Below are 22,904 nucleotides of genomic sequence, written 5' to 3'. Positions count from 1 at the left end.
CCCTGAACTTCAAAATCGACAAAAACAGTTGAATAAAAGCCCTATACGCTGATAACAGCGGTTTATAGATTGTCCTTCATGAACCTGAAAATTTAAAGACTAACTTCAATGAAAATTGTGTGTTTGGTGTTTTTAGCATGTTCTTCTTGCCAATCAGAAAATAAATAAAACCGAACAATGTAACTTATGAGTTCTTGTGTGGCTTTATACTAATTGATCCACAGTCCTGAGTCAGTTCCCCGCCCCGTTTTTTGGAACTTTTGAATTAGGGGTTAGCGTTTCATTGGAACACACATCCGCCAGCGGCGCAGTGAGAAGGCCCTGGTTCAAATCCAAACTGGGACCTGGGAGTTTGCATGTTCTCCCCGTGCATACGTGAGTTTTCTTCGGGCACTTCGGCTTCCTCTCAAAGTCCAAAAGCATGCTTCATAGATTCATTCATTACGCCAAGTGTCCCTAGGTGTGTGAGTGTGTGTGGGAGTGATTGTGTACCCTGCAACAGTCTAGTTTGTAGCCCACCTTTGCCCAACAGTAGCCGGGTCAGGCTCTGGCAACCCCACAACCACAAAAGGGATATAGTGAGTTCAGAAAATGAACGGATGTGATTGTACAACAACTCAAATCATAGCTGTGAAATTCATCATTTAAAGATCGTTGGAGAGGTTTAGGCAAAAGCTGTGCATTGGCAGACAGGGGAGCACAAATATATTACGCTAATTGACAATTCATGCAATGTTCATGCAAACAAATACGGTAGTTCAAATTAACCTCAAAATTCTTTGTGAATACTGAAGTAAATATGCACAAGAACAGAAAAAGAAAAAAGAAAAAGTGTATTATTTTATAACATTGAGATACGTGTTCTGTATTGTGATAAATGAAAGACTATTGAGAATTAGCCCCAGCCCTATAGACTTGTATGAAATGCTGATTAGTGGTGGGAAGTCCTAAAAGTGCATGAAAATCGGCTGCAAGTTGACCTGCTCACTTGTTCATGCATGAGCTCAGCTTGTTCAGAGCTCGACATGACAAAAAGACAAACAGAATCAGCTTTGGCCTACTTCACTTAACAGGAGCTTCTTGTCCAATCTTGTAATAACAAATACATTACAGGCCTAATTAGAGCAGAGCCCTTTGTTTTAATTATGGAGAGGAGAAGAAAATCTAATTAAAGCAGCTATGGAACAAAAAGGAGAGCTCTAATGAGGACTATTCTGAAAAATGTGTACCAATCCTCACGAAGCTTTGCTGTTCCGGCCATTATGAGCAAACCAAAGACAGAAAGACGATTAAAAAAAATGATTCAGCTCCAACGCTGCAATTTATGATAACCTCAGCTTCAGAAAGCTCTGTGCTGGGTGAGTCCAAACCTTTCCAGTGTGCACAATTTCTCATTCTGCTAAACACCAGAATGCTGTTAAATAAAATGTAGCTGTATAATTTCTAAATGTGGCTAACTCTGCTACGGCTGCCTTTCATCGTTGAATCAAGTCTAATGAACAGAACAGAAACTGTCTCCTGTTTGCTGATGACAAGCTCCTTCATCATGCCTTCTAGATCATTGAAGGTTTGCAGCAAAATGTAAAGAGAATCAGAGGTCTCTTATTCAGTCTGAGGCTATGGCCATTAGTTAAAAAAGGGTGCAATGTCCCTTTCAAAGTTAGAAATAAGTCCCTCCCATCGGGGGAGGGGTTTAAGAAACTGAGCATTCTGTTCGGAAGTGAGATAAAGATGAAGCACAGCAGTAATGTAACATGGCCAGCAGCACAAAGCTCAGAGTACAGACAGAGAACATGTTAACATGGTTGGACGACAGAGAAAACCCCTGGAAGCTGCAACTGCTTATGAACAACAATAAAGATAGAACACTTAGAGACACAAGTCCGTTTACCGTGCTGCCCCGGCTTTAGTTCAAAAGAAGACCAAAACTCTGGCACGACCACACCCAAAACATCCTGTGATGGGCTTGAACCGTTGACCGTATAAGAGAGATCTGGACAGACGCGTGCACGTCACCCATATTAGAAAACTTTACATCCTGCTACAGCAAAATGAAGTCACCAAATTTAGTCGCCATGTTGGTCCGAGTCAACATTTCTATACCAAGTACCAAGCAGGGCTCCAGACTAACTTTTTTAACTAGGAGCACAGTGGCCCCCAACTGAAAATTTTAGGGGCACAACCAGAAAATTTAGGGGCGCATACCGTAAATCAACATTCTAACCAAATCTACTAATTTCCACTGTATTATGAATAAAAACTTTAAAAATAGATGCAGAAATTACAATGCGCTGTTTCAAATTCAATGTCACATTTTAATCTGCACTTTTGAAGGTGCAACAACAAGGTAAACTGACAGAAGAAGGTAAACTGTAAAAGAACGGGCGATGTTCACTAGATATCAGAACAATCGATACAGATACCTGAGATCAATAACTGATGGAAATTTATCTTGGTGACACCAAATAAGTGCAGCCAAGACGCACAATAAGCGTGTTTGAGATCACCCAGGTGGACGCAACGCTGTTCAGATCACCTGGTGTGTGACATGTAATTTTGTTTTTGCTCCAACATCACCTGTCAATCATCACAAAAATATCAGGAGAAAGGGGCGGGGGCATCAAGGCCCCAACCTACCGAACGCAGCTGGAAATTTAGTACTGAACTGACTGAAAGCTGCCCTATGACTACAAAACAATGCATTATGGGACATGTGTCCTGATGGTTTTTGTAGTTAAGTGAGAAATTGAAATAATTTAAAATACCAATTGATTAAAAATAGGCTACATCCATTACAAAACATTCAAATAAATATAAAATATATAATAACACAGATCATACTAAGGGGGAGAGGAATATTAAAACTAAATTGAACTGAACCCAATGATCCAGGCGAGCCGCTGGTTCATCTCAAACACTTCTATCCTTGCATTTTCACCACGTGTTTTAAGTGCGTCTCAGACTAAACCGTGTTGTTGCTCGCACGTGTTTAAAGTTCAAGCCCCGTTAGCTGTCACGCATGTAGGTGTGGGACATTTATTCTCCTCAGATGACCCGACTCCCGCGGGAGCGGTGTGCTGCCCTAACAGCCGTGCATAAACCCTTTTGTTGGGGGGATGCGACGCCGCGCGCTTAACCGTAACCCCCGTAACCTCCGGGTCTGTGCGGCCCAGAGAAAAGTTCAGCACGGACTTCATGCATTTAGAAAATTACGAGCGAATAGATACGTTCTAAAAAGGAAAGTAAGGAACTCCTTCATGTGGTCTGGGGAGGGGGCTGTCAGGTTTCCTGCTTTCAAGCCCGGTCATTGTCACGCCCCCAATAGTCATTTACTCCAGTGTGATTGGTTGGTTTGTCAGCTCCGCACACGACAATGAAAAGGTGTCATTCATACAAACTGGCAGGACGCATTAAAATTAAACTTTCATTTCATTTCAAGGTACGCACAGGTTGTGATGATATTTGTCTCCGTTTCCTTCCCACAGATGTTTACGCGCGCTCGATTATCTCTAGGCCCCTCCCCCTACACGCATTTAAGCCACTTACCCGAGAGTGTGCTCTCGTCTCATGAGTATGTGTGCGAGTTTGTGTGTGTTTGCGTGCGTGTGCGCTTGCGTCTCATTGATTATTTCATTGATCATTGACGTGCCGTTTTTACGTTAAATGTATAAAAAATACGGAGGGGGGGGGGGGATTTACTGGTCGCACACTCTCAAATTTTGGTCGCAAAATGCGACAGACGATGCTAAGGAAAAGATATCAGATCAAGAATGGCTATTCTGACCGTTAGAATGACGGAGTAACAGCTGTTTATTTCTCTATAGATGTCTATGGGATTTTGGTTTCTTGGATCAAGCGGGTACTTCTGGTTTGGAACGCGAGGGGGGAGGGGGTCGTTTTGTCCACCTCTCATTTACAGTCAACAGCTTGAATCCAGCACCTCTAAGACTGATGAAGCTACTTGGATATGTGGAGAAACCTCAAGTCCAGTTGACTTGACTTGACATAATTTAGGATTATGCCGGTTTTAGCCATAAACTTGTGGCATTCTAAGGACAGTTAGTGTCTGCAGAGCGGCAGGAGTATTAGAACTACTGCCTCATTCACATGCACTGATGTTTTCTTCTGTTCTGTTAAAGTCATCTCAGATCAAATCTTGTGAACCCACCAAATTTGGACTTAAGCTTCGTGTTCTAAATGCAAAGACAGAATTTGACAGCTGCAATCCAAGACACTGTCACACTTTTGAGGAAAAAGTGTTGCACAGCAAATATTTAAAAAGCAAACACACACAAACACTAATGTTATCATTTTTTTGTATTGAAGACTGACATCAAATTCCTGAATCTGTTTGATTTATGAATGTAATCTGATTTAAAATCTTGATAACCTTTTCATTGTATAAATCACGTTTTTAACAAAAGTGCAATTTGAGTAAAGAAAATGATTAAAGCAAAGATTATAAAAAATAAAATAAAGGAAATATATAACAATTAAAACTAGAGGAAAAGGGAAAAAAAAAGATATGTAAGGATTTGGTCAGGTGGTTTTGTTTACGGGTTTTAGACTGAAAACAGGAAAGTCCAACTGACAGCAGTCGAATACAGACCAAACCCAAATGTTCAGGACTTGATCCGGACCAAGTTAAGCGGACTGGATCCGAACCAAACAGTTTTCCCAGTCTGATTAAACCTTTCCACCACATCCAAGTCATCTTGACACACCCCTACCACTTCAAATCAAGCTCTGGAGAATTTGTCAAACATTCCAAACGTTCGACACACGACCACCTACTTTCATTAAAAGCACCTGATTGGTCAGTTTATGCTTGAATAACTTGACCTACAGATAAAATATCATGAAAAAGGATTAGGGTGATTTGCTGTGGCGACCCCTGATGGGATATGCCGAAACGGGAACAACATCTTAAACTGTTTAGATTAGGTTTTGGAGAGCTGGCTTAGGCCCCTCATCAAGAGGCGCTTACTGCCCCTTAACACTGGAGGACAAATGAAAGATTCTGGGACGGTGTGTGAGGAAGCAACTGCCGCTATAAAACATAAGTAAACGTAGACCTGGACGAGACAGGCATCTTCAGAACCGGACAGAACTCTGTGTTTGGTGCTGTGCAGTGATGGCTGAATTCTGATTTCCCACAATTCTTTTTTATAGTAAAAACACAACATTCCTTTACGCTTGTGGTTTTTACAGCACAGCAGTCATGTCTGAGAAGAAGAAAAGCTCCCCCTCTCATTGTTTGGTATAGATGAGTTTTTTTACACATAAGTGTGTTTTTATCATCTGTTGTGAAGAGAAAGTCAGCTGTGTGATAACTTTGACATGAAAGGATAATCCCTGCTGCAGTACTTGAATTGGTTCCTGTGCTGGAAATGACAGGCAGTCGTAAAAGATTTGAATTCTGCGGTGATGGCGGGAGCTCTGGACCTAAACCTCAGACTCTTGTGGAGCTGGAGAAGGAATGGACTCATCGCTTGTATTTAGAGGCAGTCAGCAGAGCCGGCTCCAGAAGTCATTAGCGTCCTCCCAGCCAAGGTCGCTACGACATCCGTGGGGTCTAGAGCTGATTGTGGCTGTGAATAGCAGCCCTCTTTGCTTTTATTGGCCGTGTTTGTTAAATAATAGAGGTAGAGGTGCTGGAGATGGCAGTAATTGAAGGCCTTGGGTATCTGCTCTAACACCGTGTTTGGTACAGTGAGAGAATGGCCCAGCGGGCAGCTCATTGTAAAGAGGCAGCATGCTTTATGTGAAGGCTGTGCAACTGTTGAGGTCCCAAGGTCATTATGTGCTTAGTGCTCAGAGGCAGGCAGCTGTGTAACCGCGGGAACCGCTCTCCGTCCTGCTCTTTCCTGGTTAAGGTGGAACTGTGGACAGTTTGTTTTGTGTCTTTAGTCCATAATCCTTAACAAATCAGTGCTGATCTATGTCCCTGTTATTCCTCAGTTAACCTTCAGCCTGTTAGGACGTTAAAAAGAAATCCGTCAGAATAGTGCTTTAAACCACAAATTCATAGTTGTTTGAGCTGGATCTTCCTGTGCCGGTCCCCAAGCCCAGATAAAACACAGGGCTGCGTCAAGACGGGCATGCGGCGTAAAAATCTCTGTCAAACCACCTGTCCGAATCCGTGAAAGCTCATTCGCTGTTAACCTCTGAAGGGACATGCCGAACGGTGAACAGCACAGCAATTTCTTCGGTTCTATGGAACTGGTCTTGGGACTTCAGACTTGAAGCAACAAACCGCACACACTGCAAAACCTGTTTGAAGAATCTAGTTTCTACAAGTGGAGTATGATAAATTTGATGCTCAAGCTGGCAACAGCTCACAAAACACCTGCTGCATTCTTTTACAAACATATTTATTACTTGTATTTAGTTGTGCTTTGTGCTTAGGCCAACTACCAAAGGAAATGTTAAAATAAGAGGTTTTCTTATATATTGTATTTTTTGCTAAAGAATGTAAAGGGAGGAAAAAAAGATTAAAATCGGAAATCGATTTTTTTTTTTTGCCGTATCGCCCAGCACTACCTTCTTTTCTTTACAAATTACAGGTCAAACAAAAGAAATCTGTACTCTAGAAGTGACGTGCTCCAACTGAGAGGGAGGAGAAAGAACCCCCGGCATCTTACTGATGGATCCGCTCAATGGGTAACTGAAGTAAGTCCTCCAGCTTGTGGCTGCTGAACTCTGGCCGAGCTTCCTGCAGCTTCTTGAAGCGTCTGAAGGCCTTGTTCTTCTTCAGCTGAACCTAGGAAACAAGTTCAGAGAAGGGGAAGTTGTTCTCAGTCTGGTTTGATCCAACATGCCGGATCACATCAAAATGAGGCCTTCAAATTAACTTCAGGACGTTGTCACACTGGTGGGCCCAGTTCTTGTACATTAGATGTGTGGATCTGCGTCACTTGAACCTGGTTTAACTGTTACAACAAAAAGGTGTCCAATCATATTAATTATATGATATTAACGACTCTTTCTCCCAGCTGTTTGGCTGAGAGAAAGAAAACCAACATCAGATTGAAATTGGCTTTCCTGCTTCTGTCTGTTTAGAGCACTTCGGCAAAAAGCAAAAATAAACATTTCGGAGGGGTTTGACGGAAATCTGGTCTCACCACAAGCACTTTCTTGGCATTGAAAATGTTGTCCGCATAGACAGTGTAGTGATGCAAATGAGAGCAGAACTGAGCCAAGCCCTTTCCAAAGTATCCATTCTCCAAATGGACAAGCAGGGATCTGCAAAGGGAAAAGAAAACATATTTCAGGCTATAAAAACAACAGGTTTCAGGTATTTTTGTAACTACTTAGGATCTGTGGATGGATGAACTACAGAAGAGCTTCACATGGAAGACAACATTAAAGAGGTGTGATTCCCAAAGCAGAAGAATGCAGATCATGACCAATCCCAACTGAAAACTGGCTGGTTATTTGACACACATGCCTCTCATATATTTGTCATATTTATTCATCTTCTTTCGTTTTGGTTGGCTGCCGGAGCCTATCCCGGCCACTTACGGGGGAAGGCAGGGGACACCCTGGACAGGTCGCCAGTCTGTCGCAGGGCCACTCATCACACATCCATGCACACTCACATTCACACCGTTGGAGCATGCTTTTGGACGATGGGAGGAAGCCGGAGACCCCGGAGAAAACCCCATGCAACTCCACACAAAAAGGTCCCCCATTGATGTACTGTTTCAGGTCCCCCAGCCAGGACTTGAACCGGGGGCCTTCTTGCTGTGAGGCAAGGGTGCCAACCACTGCGTCACCGTGCAACCCTTGGCATATTAAGCTTTTATAAAACGTCATAAAATGTGGTGGATTTCCCATCTACCAGATGGTTTCCCCACATCTGAGGGTTCTGCAGTATTTTTGCCATGTGTGTTTTTTTTATATATTAAACTCTTTACATTTACGGAGGCTTCAGAAAGTAGTCAAACCCTCTACAATGTTTAACTCTTTGTGTCATTGCAGTAATTTGCCAAAATCAGAAAAGTTCATTTGACTTCTCTATAAAGACCACTAGATTAATTATCTTGACAGGAAAAACAGAGGTGTAGAAGTTACTGTGAATTTACAAAAAAAGAAAAACTAAAAAATCCCATGGTCATAAATATTCAGAGTCTGGAGTCTGGAATATGGAGTCGGGCTCTGGCTGGGGTCACAGAGTTTTTCTGAAGCCCCTCTGTTATTTTAGCACTGTGCCATGGGTCATTTTCTTATTGGAAGGTGAACCTCAGCTCCAGATTGAGGTTCTGTTCCCTCTGGATGAGGTTTTCTTCCAAGATATCTCTGTACTTAGCTGCATTCATCATTCCTTCGATACAAGTCGTCCTGTCCCTTTTGAAAAAAAAAGAAAAAAGTTCAGTTTTGGTCTCGTCAGACCAAAGAATCTTATTTCTCATAGTCTATGAGTCTATTTTGAGATTTTTTTTTGGGCAAACTCAATGTGGGTTTTCACACCTTGCACACTGAGGAGAGGTTTCCGTCATCAGGCTCTGACTGATGGAGAGCTGCAGTGATAGTTGACTTATTGAAACTTATTGAAATCTCCATGCAGCTTCTCTGGAGCTCAGCCAGAACTTTGGGTTCTTCTCACTAAGACTCTTCTCCAACTAGTGCCAAGTTTGTCTGAAAAGTCAGGTTCCGGTTGTCCCATACTTCCTCTATTTAAGGATTTATGGAGGCAACTGTGTTGAGAACAGCAGCAATTATTTTGTAACCTTGACCAGAGCTGTGCTTTGCCACTTTACTGTCTCTGAGCTCTTTGGGCAGTTCCTTCAACTACATGATTCTCATTGGTCTGATATGCACTGTGAGCTGTAAGGTCTATGGACAGGTGTGTGGCTTTCCTAAGCAAGTCTGATCAGTTTAATTAAACACATCTGGACTCCAATGAAGAAGAAGAATCGTCTCAAGGAGGATCAGAAGAAATAGACAGTATATGAGTCAAATATGAGAGTTACAGTAAAGAGTGTAAATACTTATGACCGTTGGATTTTTCACGGGTTTTTTTTTGTAAACTAGCAGAAACTTCTACACCTCTGTGTTTTTTTTCTTTTGTCAAGATGAGGCTCTCAGTGTGCATCATCAAGTAAATATGAACTTTCCTGATTTTGGTAAATGGCTGCAATTATACAAAGACTGACAAATGTAAAGGGGTCTAAGTACTTTCTGTACCTGCTGTACATCCTCTGGATCTGGACAGACTCCAGTCTGAATCACAGGTCTGGAAATTTTTTAAACAAAAGCCTCTGCTTGTCTGAGAAGACGCTTCGCTTAGCAGTTATAGCGGTTTGTTTTCATCCTGATAGGTGCACATCAATGACCTCATCGTCTGTGTCGCTGGATTTGACATCCAATTTTAGTTAAACTGCTAGCAGAAAAAAATTCAAAGAGCTGAACCGGAATGATGGAATCAAAGCAAATAGCTGAAGAAAACAAGTACAAATCCTTTAATTCTCTGATTGATTGATCATGTATGACACATCTTCTGTGATCACTACTCGAGTACATTCTGAACACCTATGCAGATATTATGGATGTAAAATATGGGCATTGAAAAACCTATCAAGCAACTGTAGTATAGGTTAAAAACTACATATATACAAACAAGATTATGCTGGTAAAAAAGTATAAAATCAATCAGGACGTAAATAGATGGTTCCTGGGAAATCCCCCAGCGGCCGTGTTGCACACTCAAGAACGCACGCAGCTTATAATGGAAATGAATACAATGGAAATTAATAATTAGAACGCAGTAAATTTGTTGTATTTCCTCGCGAGACGGAAAGCTCTGTTGTAGAATGAAGATGTGCATGTGCTTCTGAAACCGCGCACGTGTGTGAAAGTAGAGGGAGCGCGTGCAGCGTAGAGGGAGAGAGAGAGACGCGGCGCAGGGAGTGAAGGAGAACAGTAATAAAAGGCTTCCCCCAGAAACCCTTGAAGTCTGAACACAGGACTAGCAGAAAAAGTAAATTATCAGCAAAGATGAACGTGTTTAATGTGTTTATTATAGTTCCAATAACGCACCAGATGCAGAACTTTAAAAAAAAAAAAAAAAAAAGCTTTTAAAAAAAAGTGCAATGATGCGGTGATGAGGTTATCGTCACACCCCTAGGTGGGAGGGAGCCAGAGTCCCCAGGGAAAACCCATGCATGCACGGGGAGAACATGCAAACACCACACAGAAAGATCCCCCATTGGTGTTCAGATTCAGGTCCCCTAGCCGGGACTTGAACCAGAGGTCTTCTTGTCGTGAGGTTGTGAGGCAAGAGCCAACGTGCAGCCCATAAATTGTGTATTATTGGTAGAATTTTATAATTTTATTGAAAGCATTTCTAGACTAATTTTTTTTCTATGTGAAGACATGAGAATTACAGCATGCCATTGCATTCAACAGTTCATTTATATTTATCGTTATTAAAATAGTTCAAAGAATGTCAGGTCCTCAAACATTTCCACCTCACCAAATCTGGCCCTCTTTCCAAAGTCTGGACACTCCTGCCCTAGCAAAAATATATATGCTCGACCCCAAAATCAATTACTTTGCAAAAGTTAAAACATCTGCATTTATGTATTTATGCCAATACTTCATTCAAATCAAACAGTAACCAGAGAAATGGCGTGATCCTTTTAGATTGGATTTTTAGAGCGATTGAGTCACAGCAGCGTCCCCAACCACCAGCGCAAGACCGGACTCCAAACATCACAGCTGCCTAGTTTAAACGAGCATTTCAAAACGCCCCTCCCCAGAACGGATTTAGCTTCCAGTCAACAGAACGGCTTCGCCGTTTTTCAGAAAAAGTCTGCGGCGTTTAGAAGAGAGCGAGGAGGCGGAGCAAAGTTCTGAGGATTTCTTCTCTGTCAATTAACAGCGTGGCAGACGAGGTTATTTGAAGGCCTCTCACTCCGGGTGATGTGTTTACCGGGACCCAGACGGGGACTCTACCTTCAGGGCACCCGGGCCCACTTTGTAGAAACAGCACGCCTGCTGAACTCGGGAACAAAACAAGAGCATCAAGGCTCGGGAAACGCAGCCGTTCAGCCTGTCAGGCACATTTCAGTAACACGGCTTCAGCAGGTTGAGGGTGTTGACACCTGGGAAGGAGCTCGTTATCTAAACTTAAAGCACCCCCCTCCCCCCAACACACACTCACAATCCCACTCTCTAATGATGTTCCCAGAGACTTCTAACAGCGTGCTCTGTTCCTGCATCCTGGAAGAAGCGGCACTGCCATTGAAGTTGATTTAAATAGATTTTAATGAAGTTGCATGCTAAGGTAGACTCTTCAGATAATCAGGAGATGCAGAAGCAGCCGAGAGGGTTCTAACGAGGGCAAAGGGCGGGAAAAATAGAGTTTCCGTGTCTTCCCCTTCTCTTTGCCGTAGGCCATTATGATAAATATCATATTAGGGATTACATTTTTATACTTTTTCCACAGCAATCTGGCTATCAGCAGGTGGGTGGAGGTGACATTAGCATTCCAAACATGGCTGAAAAGTTTCCAAATATTTCCAAGCCGACATTTACTCTCTATGCAACTTCTAGATAGAGATCCAGGTCCTTTATGGGGGATTAGAAATGACTCATCAACCAAACACATGAAGAAAAGTCCAACACGATCAAACAAACTCCACAACAGACACAAGAAAGAGTGAACTTCTGACATAAGACGCAGCAGCATTTATTCCCACTGCAGATACAAAGTACTTTTGTACTCACTTATAAGTACTTTATCTAAAACTGTACCTTAAGGAACAACACGCATTTTTAATAGCCAATGTCTAAGGAAAACATGGAATTCTTCCTCTGCTACAATGAGCTGTGTTCAAATCAATTACTTTCAAAATTATAGTTGTCTAAACCTTCTGACGATGCACCAAAATAGAGAGATGAACATCGACGATTATTCTCATTCATCCACAAAACATCTTAATAGTTGAGTCGTGGCATCTGGACTTGTAGTTCTCTCTCCTGAAATGTTTTGTCACTCATCTATCCATCTACCAAAACCAAGTATTAATGTAGCCCTAAATCCAAGTAGGGTGTCCCCTTTGCTTTATGGCAGATCATTTTTTGAGGTCTTGCAGATTTGTGTGAAGCCTTTTTTTTAATACAAGGCAAACTGTGCTCTGCGTCCTGATTGTTTGTGGAGCTTGTCAATCATTCTCCTCTGTGCCGTGTCTCTTGTACAGACTGCCTTCAGTTTGCCACGTTACAAAAATCTTTGATTGTAATCAAAACTTTTGTTTTATTCTATAATATTGGAAATTTAGCCACTGCCATATATATCCATCCATGTATTCATCCATCATCTATGTATTCATCTATCTCTTCATCCAGTTTTCATCCATCCCCCTGAGCAGCCATACAGGTAACCATGTATCCAGCCATCCATCCATCCATCCAAGTATCCAGCAATTCATCATCCCTTTATGCATCACACTGGTGGAGATACTTGGGTGTAGGGCTGCACGATATGAGGAAAACTCAAGAGATGCCATTTTAGTGATCTATATATATTGCCATGATGATATAACTTGCGGTATACTGCAACAGTTTAATTTTAATAAGAGTTAACCCTAGTCTACATAGGGTTACATCCAACATAAAGGAGCTCCATCCGATTGGTCTATAACATGAAGGCGTGCATCTGATTGGTCAAATGCAAAAATGGATTTGATTTGATTTTGATTTGTTAAATACTTTTGACGTTTAGAGATATTCGTATAAAAAGGTCAATATTGGCTTCAGCCAAGGTTCTACGGCTCTAAGACTTTCAATCAGATATGTTCAAACATAACCAAGTAATTTTGTTGGTGGTTTCTTGACTACATTTGACTTCGACTCAAGTCAAATACTAAAGTTGCGCTGTTGAGAAAAACCTTTTGAGTATTTCATCTATTTATGGCCTCAACAGGTGGAAAATAAGGATATCAGAGGAAACAAAATTAAAAGAGTTGCATGTAAAAGTAGGTGAGGATGAATCATAGAATGAAAGAAGCTTTAAAAGTTTAAGTGAGCACTTCTCTTAATGTTCATGAAAAAAATAAAGTAAAGATACAAAATCAGCACCTATGTGCTGAACTGAGCAGACAGCATCACTTATGCCCTCCACAGCTTTACACTGTTAGAGCAAAATACCACAGTAGTATTAATGTGTACAAAAATGACAGGAGCATTTTGCAGTACGGTCTAAAAAGTAAAGAACTGTGCTGAAAAAGCAGCAAAAAAATGTATACACTAAGTGACTGAGCCCACAGCTTTCCATGGGTCGACTAAAGCACTAGTGAGATCTTGAGAGCCTGCAGAAGTTTTTATTAAAAACGATGCTGCTCAGTCACCAGCATGAAAAAGTGGTTTGGACATGGACCAGAGGGATTTAAGGAAATGTCTAACTGGGAAGAAGTCCTTAAAAGTGATTAAAATGTTCCACTAATAAGTGTAAGGACAAAGTTGACATTAGAAATGCATAAAGCCAGAGAAACGTTCTCACCATTGAAAGTCTTAAAAGCACCACAGCTCTTCAGCTGTTAGCAGCTGTCAAGACTAAAGACGTTGCGTCTTCTCCTGATCAGAGGAACAAACACTCCAGGTTCAGCAGTGATGAAGAACACCCCACTGTGCAGAAAGCCTGGTTTTTCTCTAAAGCAGTTCTAGCAGGTGACAGGCGAGTGAGAGGAAGAGGAGCTGCTGACTGGCACTGTGCTCCAACAGATTGTTCTTTATTAATTACATCAGGATTATAATGAAGTCCGTATTGAGAATTTCATCTTGCTCCAGACTGTTTATTCAGTCATCTTCTCAACGTGAAGATCATTTGAAATCTGAACATGATTGTCAGACATAGGAGCCTCCAGGTGAAGAAGAGGTTCATCAACTACAGCTGGGAGAAATTTTGTAAAAATATCAGAGAACACTTACTGGTTTGCTGAGTGAATGTCTTTAATAGAACTGAAGATCGCTTCTCTGACGTTCTGCTTCAGGGTTCCTTTGGCCTTCAAGATCTCCACAAAGAACTGTGAGAAGGGACATTTGCTCCGGTAAACAAAGATGGAAATCCTTTTTTTTTTAAGAAAAACTGGTGCACGAGCTCTTTTCCCCCCCAATTTCTTTCTTTGTCAAATTTTTCATAATAAACATTTTGTTTTCCTTTCCGTAACTCCAGGATGTGACTGCTCTGAAAAAGAAAACATGTTTGCAATTATTTAAGCTTGAAATATCCTAGTGTGTTCAATACAACATAAATTCTGTAAGAAGAGGTTTGTTTTATGAAATGAAAGAAGTTTTAACCAAAAATTGAAGCTGCAGGCAACATGAAGGCGTTACATGGACTGCCTCTCCCCTCCACCCCCTTTTGACCCGCCCTCCTAGGCCAAGCAGCTGCTACACGCCCACCCTGCACATGACAAATTCCTAACCACTTTTTTCAACAGGACTTTTAGAAATAAACCCACAAATGCAAACTTTTGGATTTCCTTAGCAACTGTGGTTTTTTGTTGACCACGCCCACATTCCTAATATGTTCACATTATATGTCATTTTGTTTTGCTGAGATTGAGCCAAGGATTCTTTGGTGACATTTTTAATGTTCCAGTTAGGGGTGTCACTATAACTGCATCACCACGGTGATGACCTCATCACTGCATCACCGCACTGTTTTTTTTTTTTTTTTTGGTATTTGAAAGTTGTTGTTTTTTTTTAGTTCTGCATCTGGTGCGTGATTGGAACTATAATAAAACACATTAAACACATTCGTCTTTGCTGATAATTTACTTTTTCTGCTAGTCCTGTGTTCAGACTTCAAGGGTTTCTGGGGGAAACCTTTTATTACTGTTCTCCTTCACTCCCTGCGCAGCGTCTCTCTCTCTCCCTCTACGCTGCACGCGTCCCTCTACTTACACACGCGCGGTTTCAGCAGCACATACACATCCTCATTCTACAACAGACGTTTCCGTATCGCGAGGAAATACAACAAATTTACTGCGTTCTAATTATTAATTTCCATTGTATTCATTTCCATTACAAGCTGCGTGCGTTCTTGAGTGTGCGACACGGCTGCCCGCCGGAGGATTTTGTGTTGGGGGGGGGTTCTCCTTCACTCTTTAACACCAAACATGAACACGCATTGTTAGATTTCGATGAATATCACTACATGTTTAGTTTGGGAACTATTTTGTGCAGCGCAAAGTTACGTGTCTGTATAAACAAAGGCGGAGCCTCCTGCCCCGCGTTCTTCATGGGTGTCAGGCTCACGGCTACCGGAAAGGTGACAAAGTGTCTGCAGTCTGTTTATTACTGGGCAATATATAATATTCTGAGAAGATGTCTGTAACCAGAGAGCTGCAGAAGAATCAACACGCACCCACAACACACCTGTGCACGCTACTTCCTTCTACACATGCAGCGCGCTGACACACACACACACACAGTCATTCCACAACACCTATATAGTTAGTCATTAGTTAGATAGGTAGTAATTAGTTGTTACTGTTTTTTGTTAATAAAGAATGCTGTGTTGTAATTGTATTCATTCCCCCGGCCGCCGGGGGGATTTGGTGTTTGGTGGTGTTTGTGTGTGTGTGTGTGTGTGGGGGGGGTTTAACCACAACACTGGTTCATCATGGTGATCAAAAATCCCACACCGTCAAAGCTCTAGTTCCAGTAATAAATGTTCCAGCATCCAGAGAACGCCACTTTTGCGAGCTCACCGCACTAACTCCATATGAAATGTTCAAACTTTAAAACCAACCTGTTTATCCCCCAAGTGAATTTCCAGTGACGCTCGAGGGGTTTTGAGGCGAAAATATGGAAATCACTAGTAAGAGTTCAAATTTGTAGAAGGCGTTTTTATTTCCGAAAACTCAAGATGGCAGTATCTACTCACGGTCAAAGGTCAACAACAATTTGGTTGTGGTTATAGATCTTACTTGGTGGCACGTTTGGGAAATTTTGTGAAAGATCGCTCAAACTGAAGTTTTCTTTTCCCATTTTGTGCAAATATGTGAAGAAAAAGAAAAAAAAACGCCAAATTTCACACAATCACAAAATGGCCGCCAATGCGCAGATCCCAGGGCCATCCCATAATAATTTCAACACTTGCTTTAAATATCTCGAAGTCATTTGTTTTTGTTTCATTAGAAGATTTTGAAAACATTTTTTAAGGGGCCATAATGGATTATGGCACCATTCGTTTTTGACGGTTTCTCCCAATGTGATGTCATCTTTTTAGGGGGTGGGGGGGTCATTCACTATGTCCAAAACAAATTTTCAGTTGTTACTAGGTGTGTGCAAATGTTGGTGAGTTTTTGAGCGTGTGGCAGTATGCGTTGCTCAAAGGCCCAATAAGAAAGAACTATTGTGAAAACAATCTGGTCGTCGTCGTCGTCCGGTAGGCGGCGGGACAGAAAAAGCCTCATGTTTGTCTTGTTTTGGTTACAGGACAGATTTTTTATTTTTGTTTTGGTGCACATAAAGAAGCAGAAGGTGACATACCGTGGTTACAAGCTGGAGCTGCTGGCAGTAGCGCTGCTCTGTCTGGACCAGTTCTTTGGCTGTCCTGCAGCGTTTCCTCTGCCAGCGCTCCCTCTGCTCCTGGATGCTGCAGCCGCCCGGACGCCCAAACACATCTGGAGAGAAGCTCATCGTCGCCACGACACAGAAGACGCCGTCGGATCAGAAGTGGGCCAGGATCCTCCTACAAGCCATACAAAGTAACAAAAAGGGCCTCATGATGACACACAATCATGTTTAACACCTAAGTGTATGCATTTGTCACTCTTTTTTCTTCTTTCATAGAGTCAAAATAGTTTCTGCCACAGACTAATAAAGTTATTCTGCTTCAAATTACAATCAAGCAGCATGGACTGACCTGTCCATCATGGACAGGTCAGGTCAGACTCCGTCAGATCTCTCCTCCACCTCCTTTCCTGACCTTTATGGATCAGACTCCTTCCACAGGAGGAAGGAGTCCACAGGTGGGTTACATCAAGCCCTTCTGTAATGTTCAATACTCCATTCCATAGTAAAAAAATAAAACACGGATAAAATGCTGCTGCGCTCATTCTGTCTCGACTAACCGTGCCACTTTTTACAGCATTTCTGGAATGAAACGCCCATAAACTCAGAGAATTGTCGGTCTTTATGGCCTATAAACATAGAACAGGTGCTGTGTGTTTGCTTACGTACCTGTCCGAGCATGAACTACAGCGGTAGGAGGAGAAGCTCAGAGCTCCGAGTTCAGCGGAATCACAAAAACATGGCGTCGACGATTCCTTCACAAAACTCTCGAATTATGTTTTGAGTTTAATAAAAGTAATGCAGACGGTGTCTGCGGGAACTTCTTCCTGTGGTTTTGGGTGAGCTTAAAGTCTTACACATAAACTTTTTCGCCTCCCTAACGTCTCCGTTTTGAACTGGGGCGCTCTTTTCTTCCACAGCAGCTTCCTGTTGACGCCCGAGCTCATTGGCTACAACACATCACGTGACCAACCCTCTGTCCAATCACTGTCCAAGCAATCCAATCAGCCACGCCCAGACAAATCCAATAACGTCATGTGAATTCAAATACAATTTTGACGCTTCAAAAATGTTATCTTCTGAAACAACCACTCACTCTCTCCGTATTAAATCTGTAATTGTATCAGATGTGTTTTTTAATATAAAATAAGAGGTTTTAAATCATAGTTGTGTGTATTTTGGTCTAAGGGGAACAGAAATACAGTAAACATTCTCAAAAGTATTAGTAACCTGGAGGTTTTAAAGAGCTTAATTTACATATAAAATGAACTATAAACCATAGGCACATTTAATAATTATATTACTTTGCATATCGAGTTTTTTTTAATATAATATAGTACTATTAATTAATTAATTATTAACAGTAAAACAAAATATTAGAACCCAGCTATTTAGACAGGTTTTATTGAGTGTTTTGATAATCGCCCATTTAATCGCCCATTGGTCAACTACAGCTGTTTTAAACTGAATGTAAAAAAGTTGACTGGCTAATTTAAATCTGAATCGATGATTGGCACTGAGAACAATTTTAGACATGACATGGACTGTTAAATTTATCTTTCAACAGAAGGATGATAAAGCTGAGCCAGAGAAAAAACGGTTTTAATTTAGTGAAGACTCAATCAAAGTTCAGCTGCAAAGACCCCAAAGCTGTAACAAACCAACAGAAAACAGTAAAAATAAATCATTTCATAAAGAGGCACTCCTATGAAAACTGCTTTTGGTGTTTTTAACATGTTCCTGTGGCATTTTCCTCCTGACGGAGGACATGTATAAAGAGAATTAAGCTTAAAATTGCATTTCTGAGTATTTATTTGCTCAAATTATTGTAAGTCAGCATCTGAAAAAGATCCTATTTGTTACATAGAAAAACACTGGGCGGGCCACAAGTTCCCTGCTCCGCTCCATTCTGATGCATCCACTTGCCGACAAATTAATTCATTGTACAACTTCAATATTGATCGCCTTTTTTGGTGCACCAGTAATTCTAAATTGGCGGTGTGGGGGGCTGTAAAATAGCGGGAGAGCACGAAAACAGAGAGTTCTCAGGAACAGGGAGGGGAAGGTGGGGCTGGGTCGCTCCTAACCAATGATCCCGTCCACAACTCAGAGGCAAATTTCTCATTTATTTCCTGCAGCTCTGCAGAAACTTTGTCCTAGAAAACAACACAGGTTTGTTATGGAGTGATATTTCTGCCACCATGTTGCACACAAAACTTTGTGTTCAACTTAGAAAGTTTTGTGTGCAACATGGTGGCAGAAATATCACTCCATAGTTTGTGGGTTTTGGCTAAAAACAGCAGAATTATAATTAAAAGGGCACTGGGAACGCATTGAAAATAAATAAAAAGATGACTGGAGTGAGACTTCAACACTTTTTAATGGGGGGAGGGGTCTTCATCATTGAGAACAAACAAAAGAGCCACTTCTTCCAAAGAACTTCTTAAACAGATCCACATATATCAGGGACCGTGTCCCTGCTCTTTTGTCCTCTCCACTGAGTCTCACCCACAGGAACCAGACAGCTGATTCATCCAGACTCTGGTTTTTCCACAAACCATCTGCTGGGATTGAGGTCAGGAGGATCCTGTCATGATGAGAATCTCACAAATTTCTCAAGAGCCCAGATGCATTTATCTGCTCCTCTACACCTGCAACAACATGTCATTGTGCTCAACCCTCTGGACTGACTGAACTCCGTCTGTGGCTCTGCTGGACAGCGCTCCAACATGGCCCCCCTCCCCTTCCATCATGCGGTCTGTTAGTGCAGACATGGCAGCTTCTCTGCCGGACAGGTGTGAAGAATTGCCTTTCTAACGCCGCTCGGCAGCAGAGTAACTGACTGTGAGCGAGTTCAGGTGACAGAAAAGCAGGAGTCTGACTTTACAAACAACACAAGCAACACACCAACGTATCACCGACCACTAACTTCAGGATGACGGAGAAGCAGCTGGTTCTGACTCTGTGTTGGATCTGCTGTGGTTATCAGTCTGACTTACCAACTCCAACTCTCTCACAAGAAAAAGAACAATGGAAGCTAAATAAATGTAACTTTCAAGTTATCGTCTTACTGCTCAATGAGATGTTCGCCGAAGGGACACGTAAAAGTTTGACCTTTCTGTCTGAACGTTTGCTCAGAAGAGTGTCTGAAGAGTATAAAAGTGTCTCAGATTTCACTTGGATCTACTTTTCAAGGGCTGTGATGAGTTGAGCGTAGCAAGTCTCATCAAACATTCAACTTATTTTATTTGTGGTTTTAGTGGGTGATTATTTACTGCAGATGTTTTAGTACCAAGTCCTGTTTCCACAGAGAAGTTCGGTTAAATGTGGACCTTTTGGCATTTCAGGTTTTTGTCATCCGTCATGGTTTCTGACCCTGGACCTCATTTCGGTCCTCCTCACAGCAGTCAAGTCATACTGATCAACTCTAGATCCTGAGTCTTCACTTACCCAAACCCCTCCCTGACCAGCCCCCCCCCCCCCCCCCACGGTTCACAGCAGTGTGGGCCTGAATGCATGCCGACGCCCTTCCATACAGTAGGTGGCTGTGTGTCTGTCAGTATCCACCACTAAATGAACGAAAAGCTTGTTGGGGCAACGAGAAAAAGAATCTTCTAGAAGCTGTTTCATTGCTTCCACTAAGCTTGTGTTCAACACACATTCTTGAACGCTCATTTAGCCCATGGTGTTCACACTGGACAAGCATGGAGGGGCTTTTCTTCTACTGTTCACTAGCGCATGTCCGCTTTACCTACAGTCAGAAGAGGCTTGGTGTGAAATGTAGAAGTAGTGCAAATCCTGCAAATCTTGATCTGGATTTTTTATTTCACAGCTCTATTCTGAAAAACGAAAGACTTGGGCTGGGTTGCTTCCCCACTCCTCTGGCTCCTCCATATTGCTCCAACTGAAGGGGGAATTAAATCTATAATGGTGTCATAAAGTTATCTTTTAAGGAGGAGTGAAGGGACTGTAGGGATGGCTGTCCCCCTTCAATCGCACTTGTAGGCTTCACCTGGTTGTGCTCTCAGAGGTTCACATTTATACGTTAGTATTTTATAATTCAAGGTGACTCTTAATTGCGTTTTGGTTTTTGCATGACTTTTTAAAGTCATCATAAAGCGGTGGTAACGTCTGAATTTGACAACACTATTTTTCCATGTCTCTCTGCTTGGAGGGATAGATATACCGTAAGTGCGGCTCCGTCTAATTTCTGAAAGGCTCACATAAGCTGTAGAGTCGGAGCTTATAGTTGACGCATCTTTCTTAAATGAGCTTTCACAGTCCAAGATCTTCGTTTTCAGATGTTTACTTTCCAAATGTATTGTGACAAAAAACGTAAATTATGTTATAAAACATATAAACATGTTATAAGAAGGTTAAAATGCGGTAAAAAACTAGTGCGCTCTCTAGCTCTAGCTTCACTGAACTGACAAAAACAATGCGCATCTACTACGTCATACATCTCATCTACATAGAACTGCTGGGCTCCTAAGTTGACCTATTCTTTTACAAAATCCAGTAAAAACGTTGTAGAATGTTTAAATGGCTCTAACAATAAGGTCGGGAGAAGCCGCAGTGTCACTTAATTGTATGGGGTCATATAACTCCGTTTAGGCACAAACAGCTCTTCCATGACCAATTTTCAAACTTAGCACTTCCATGAATTACAGGGAACATCATCCATATATCACTGTCAAATCTGAGTCCCTGATTGGTCAAAATTGAACTCTTAACACGAGTTCAATGGACGAGTCTTTTGCATGCAGAACCCAAAAATGACTGTAGAAACTTGCGTAGTGACGCGTGAACATGAGAGTTTGAATGTGGAAGCCCGAAACATTTTGATAGTGTTTTTATTGGAAGTGTGGGCCACAGAGGGAGGTGTGAAGGTAGGTTTAGAGAACTGCCATGTTTAATGATCCCAGCCAGCAGATCCGTACGGAACCACAGTCTCTGAACCAAAATCTGGTCCACAATCGTTTTTTTTTACCTTAAAAATGCTGTAACCAAACCTAAAAAATATGTGTAAGCAAGAAAATGTTGGGGTTTAAACCACATGTAGCGTGGCTGCAAGATGACTGTAGTGGTTACCACCCTTCTCTTTCTCACAGTAAGAAAGACTTGGTTCATATCTGGTTCTTTCTGTGTGGAGTTTGACGTTCTCCTCATGCATGACTGTTTTTTCTCCCACAGACCAAAACATTGGCTTCATACGTTAAATAGTGTTTCTAAAGGTGTCCTTTGTTTGTGTGTTTGGTTGTCTGTCTGCCCTGCAACTGAATGACAAACTGTCCAGGGTCAACCCCGCCTTTTCCCAACATGTGCTGGGTAGGCTTCAGCGACCCTTGACCCTGAACAGGAATAACCAGGTTTAGAAAATGGATGAACGAACAACCTGAAGCACAAAGCTTTACGCAGTTTTCTCAGTAAATTGACCAACCAGCCTGCAGACAGTTAGAAATGCCGCCATGTTGTTCTCCTCCTAATGCTCACCTCGTTTATTCTTAAACTGACTAAAGTATTCTGTTTCACCCTAAGTGCTCTTTTAGGAGGAAAACAAATGTTTCAGCTCATCTTTTTGCAGTTCTGGAGTTTCCTGGTATATGTGCTCATCTGCCTGAACTGTTAGCCAAAATGTTGATTTGTTATTTCGATGCAAAAACGTTCTCAATCATGTAATGTAACAGGTTGAACATGCAGACTGAAAATGTCTGATGTTTTTCTCATCTGCAGCTTACTTACCCTTTAAGGCCCACCCCCTTTATTTTGGGGGGTTATCCCCCCCCAAGGAATCACAGCTCAGCAACCCTTCAAGTGAGAACCAGAAAGAATTTTCAAATCAGTCGTATTGTCTTTAAACTTTGATGATGAATTTGTTTTTACAAAACAGAACTTTATTTAAAGACAGAATAAAGAATGAAGCAGAGAGCGTGCTTGAACGTGTTGAATTCAAAGAGCGCCACAGCTGGAGTTAACCAGTCTTCTTTTGAAAACAAAGAAAACCTGAGGCCTCGTTTGTAAAACTGTGTGGGGATGAAACTGTGTACAGCAAATCTGAAACGGAAGAAAAAGTTCAGATTTTGAAAAAGACCCCCGCATGTTTCCACTTTCTGAACACCAACCTGTGGTCAGTTGTATGTAAAAGACTGTCATGTTATTATTGACCTGCATTCTCCTGATATTGATGTAACAAAAGCAGTAAAGTACATGAATAAGACAGCACACACACACAGAAAGAGTTAACACAAGCTTCTGACATAATTCAAACAAAACAGCAACGGAGAGTTAATAGATGCATCCCAATTATTCACAAAGGCAAAAGCTAATTTATTCATTGAAGGTCTCTGTTAACTAGGAATGCATCTGCAACCTTT

General features: G+C 41.7%; 1 protein-coding gene across 3 annotated transcripts in view; it reads right to left on the bottom strand.

Annotated features, from left to right (window-relative positions):
- The window catches only part of arhgef39 (Rho guanine nucleotide exchange factor (GEF) 39), a 41,335-nt gene extending 23,810 nt beyond the window's left edge, over window positions 1-17,525 (bottom strand). Inside the window, exons 1-5 of one of the 3 annotated variants that reach the window (XR_013653638.1) lie at window positions 17,200-17,523; window positions 16,507-16,708; window positions 13,936-14,030; window positions 7,125-7,245; window positions 6,645-6,763 (exon numbers count right to left, since the gene is read on the bottom strand). Coding sequence is in view for 2 of the 3 variants with exons in the window: in XM_004082996.5 (XP_004083044.1) it covers window positions 6,645-6,763; window positions 7,125-7,245; window positions 13,936-14,030; window positions 16,507-16,656 (485 nt within the window). In the remaining variant the exon portion in view is untranslated. Of the gene's footprint in view, window positions 1-6,644; window positions 6,764-7,124; window positions 7,246-13,935; window positions 14,031-16,506; window positions 16,709-16,882; window positions 16,979-17,199 lie in introns of those variants that run through there. The other 2 variants (XM_004082996.5, XM_078941932.1) reach the window with 2 other exon arrangements.
- Window positions 17,526-22,904: the final 5,379 nt, after the last annotated feature.

The sequence above is a fragment of the Oryzias latipes genome, chromosome 23, assembly GCF_053564925.1.
Source record: "Oryzias latipes strain Hd-rR chromosome 23, Olatipes_Hd-rR_3.1".
Taxonomy (NCBI): domain Eukaryota; kingdom Metazoa; phylum Chordata; class Actinopteri; order Beloniformes; family Adrianichthyidae; genus Oryzias; species Oryzias latipes.
Note: the sequence above shows the minus strand (reverse complement) of the source record. Positions and strands in the feature narration are given on the sequence as shown.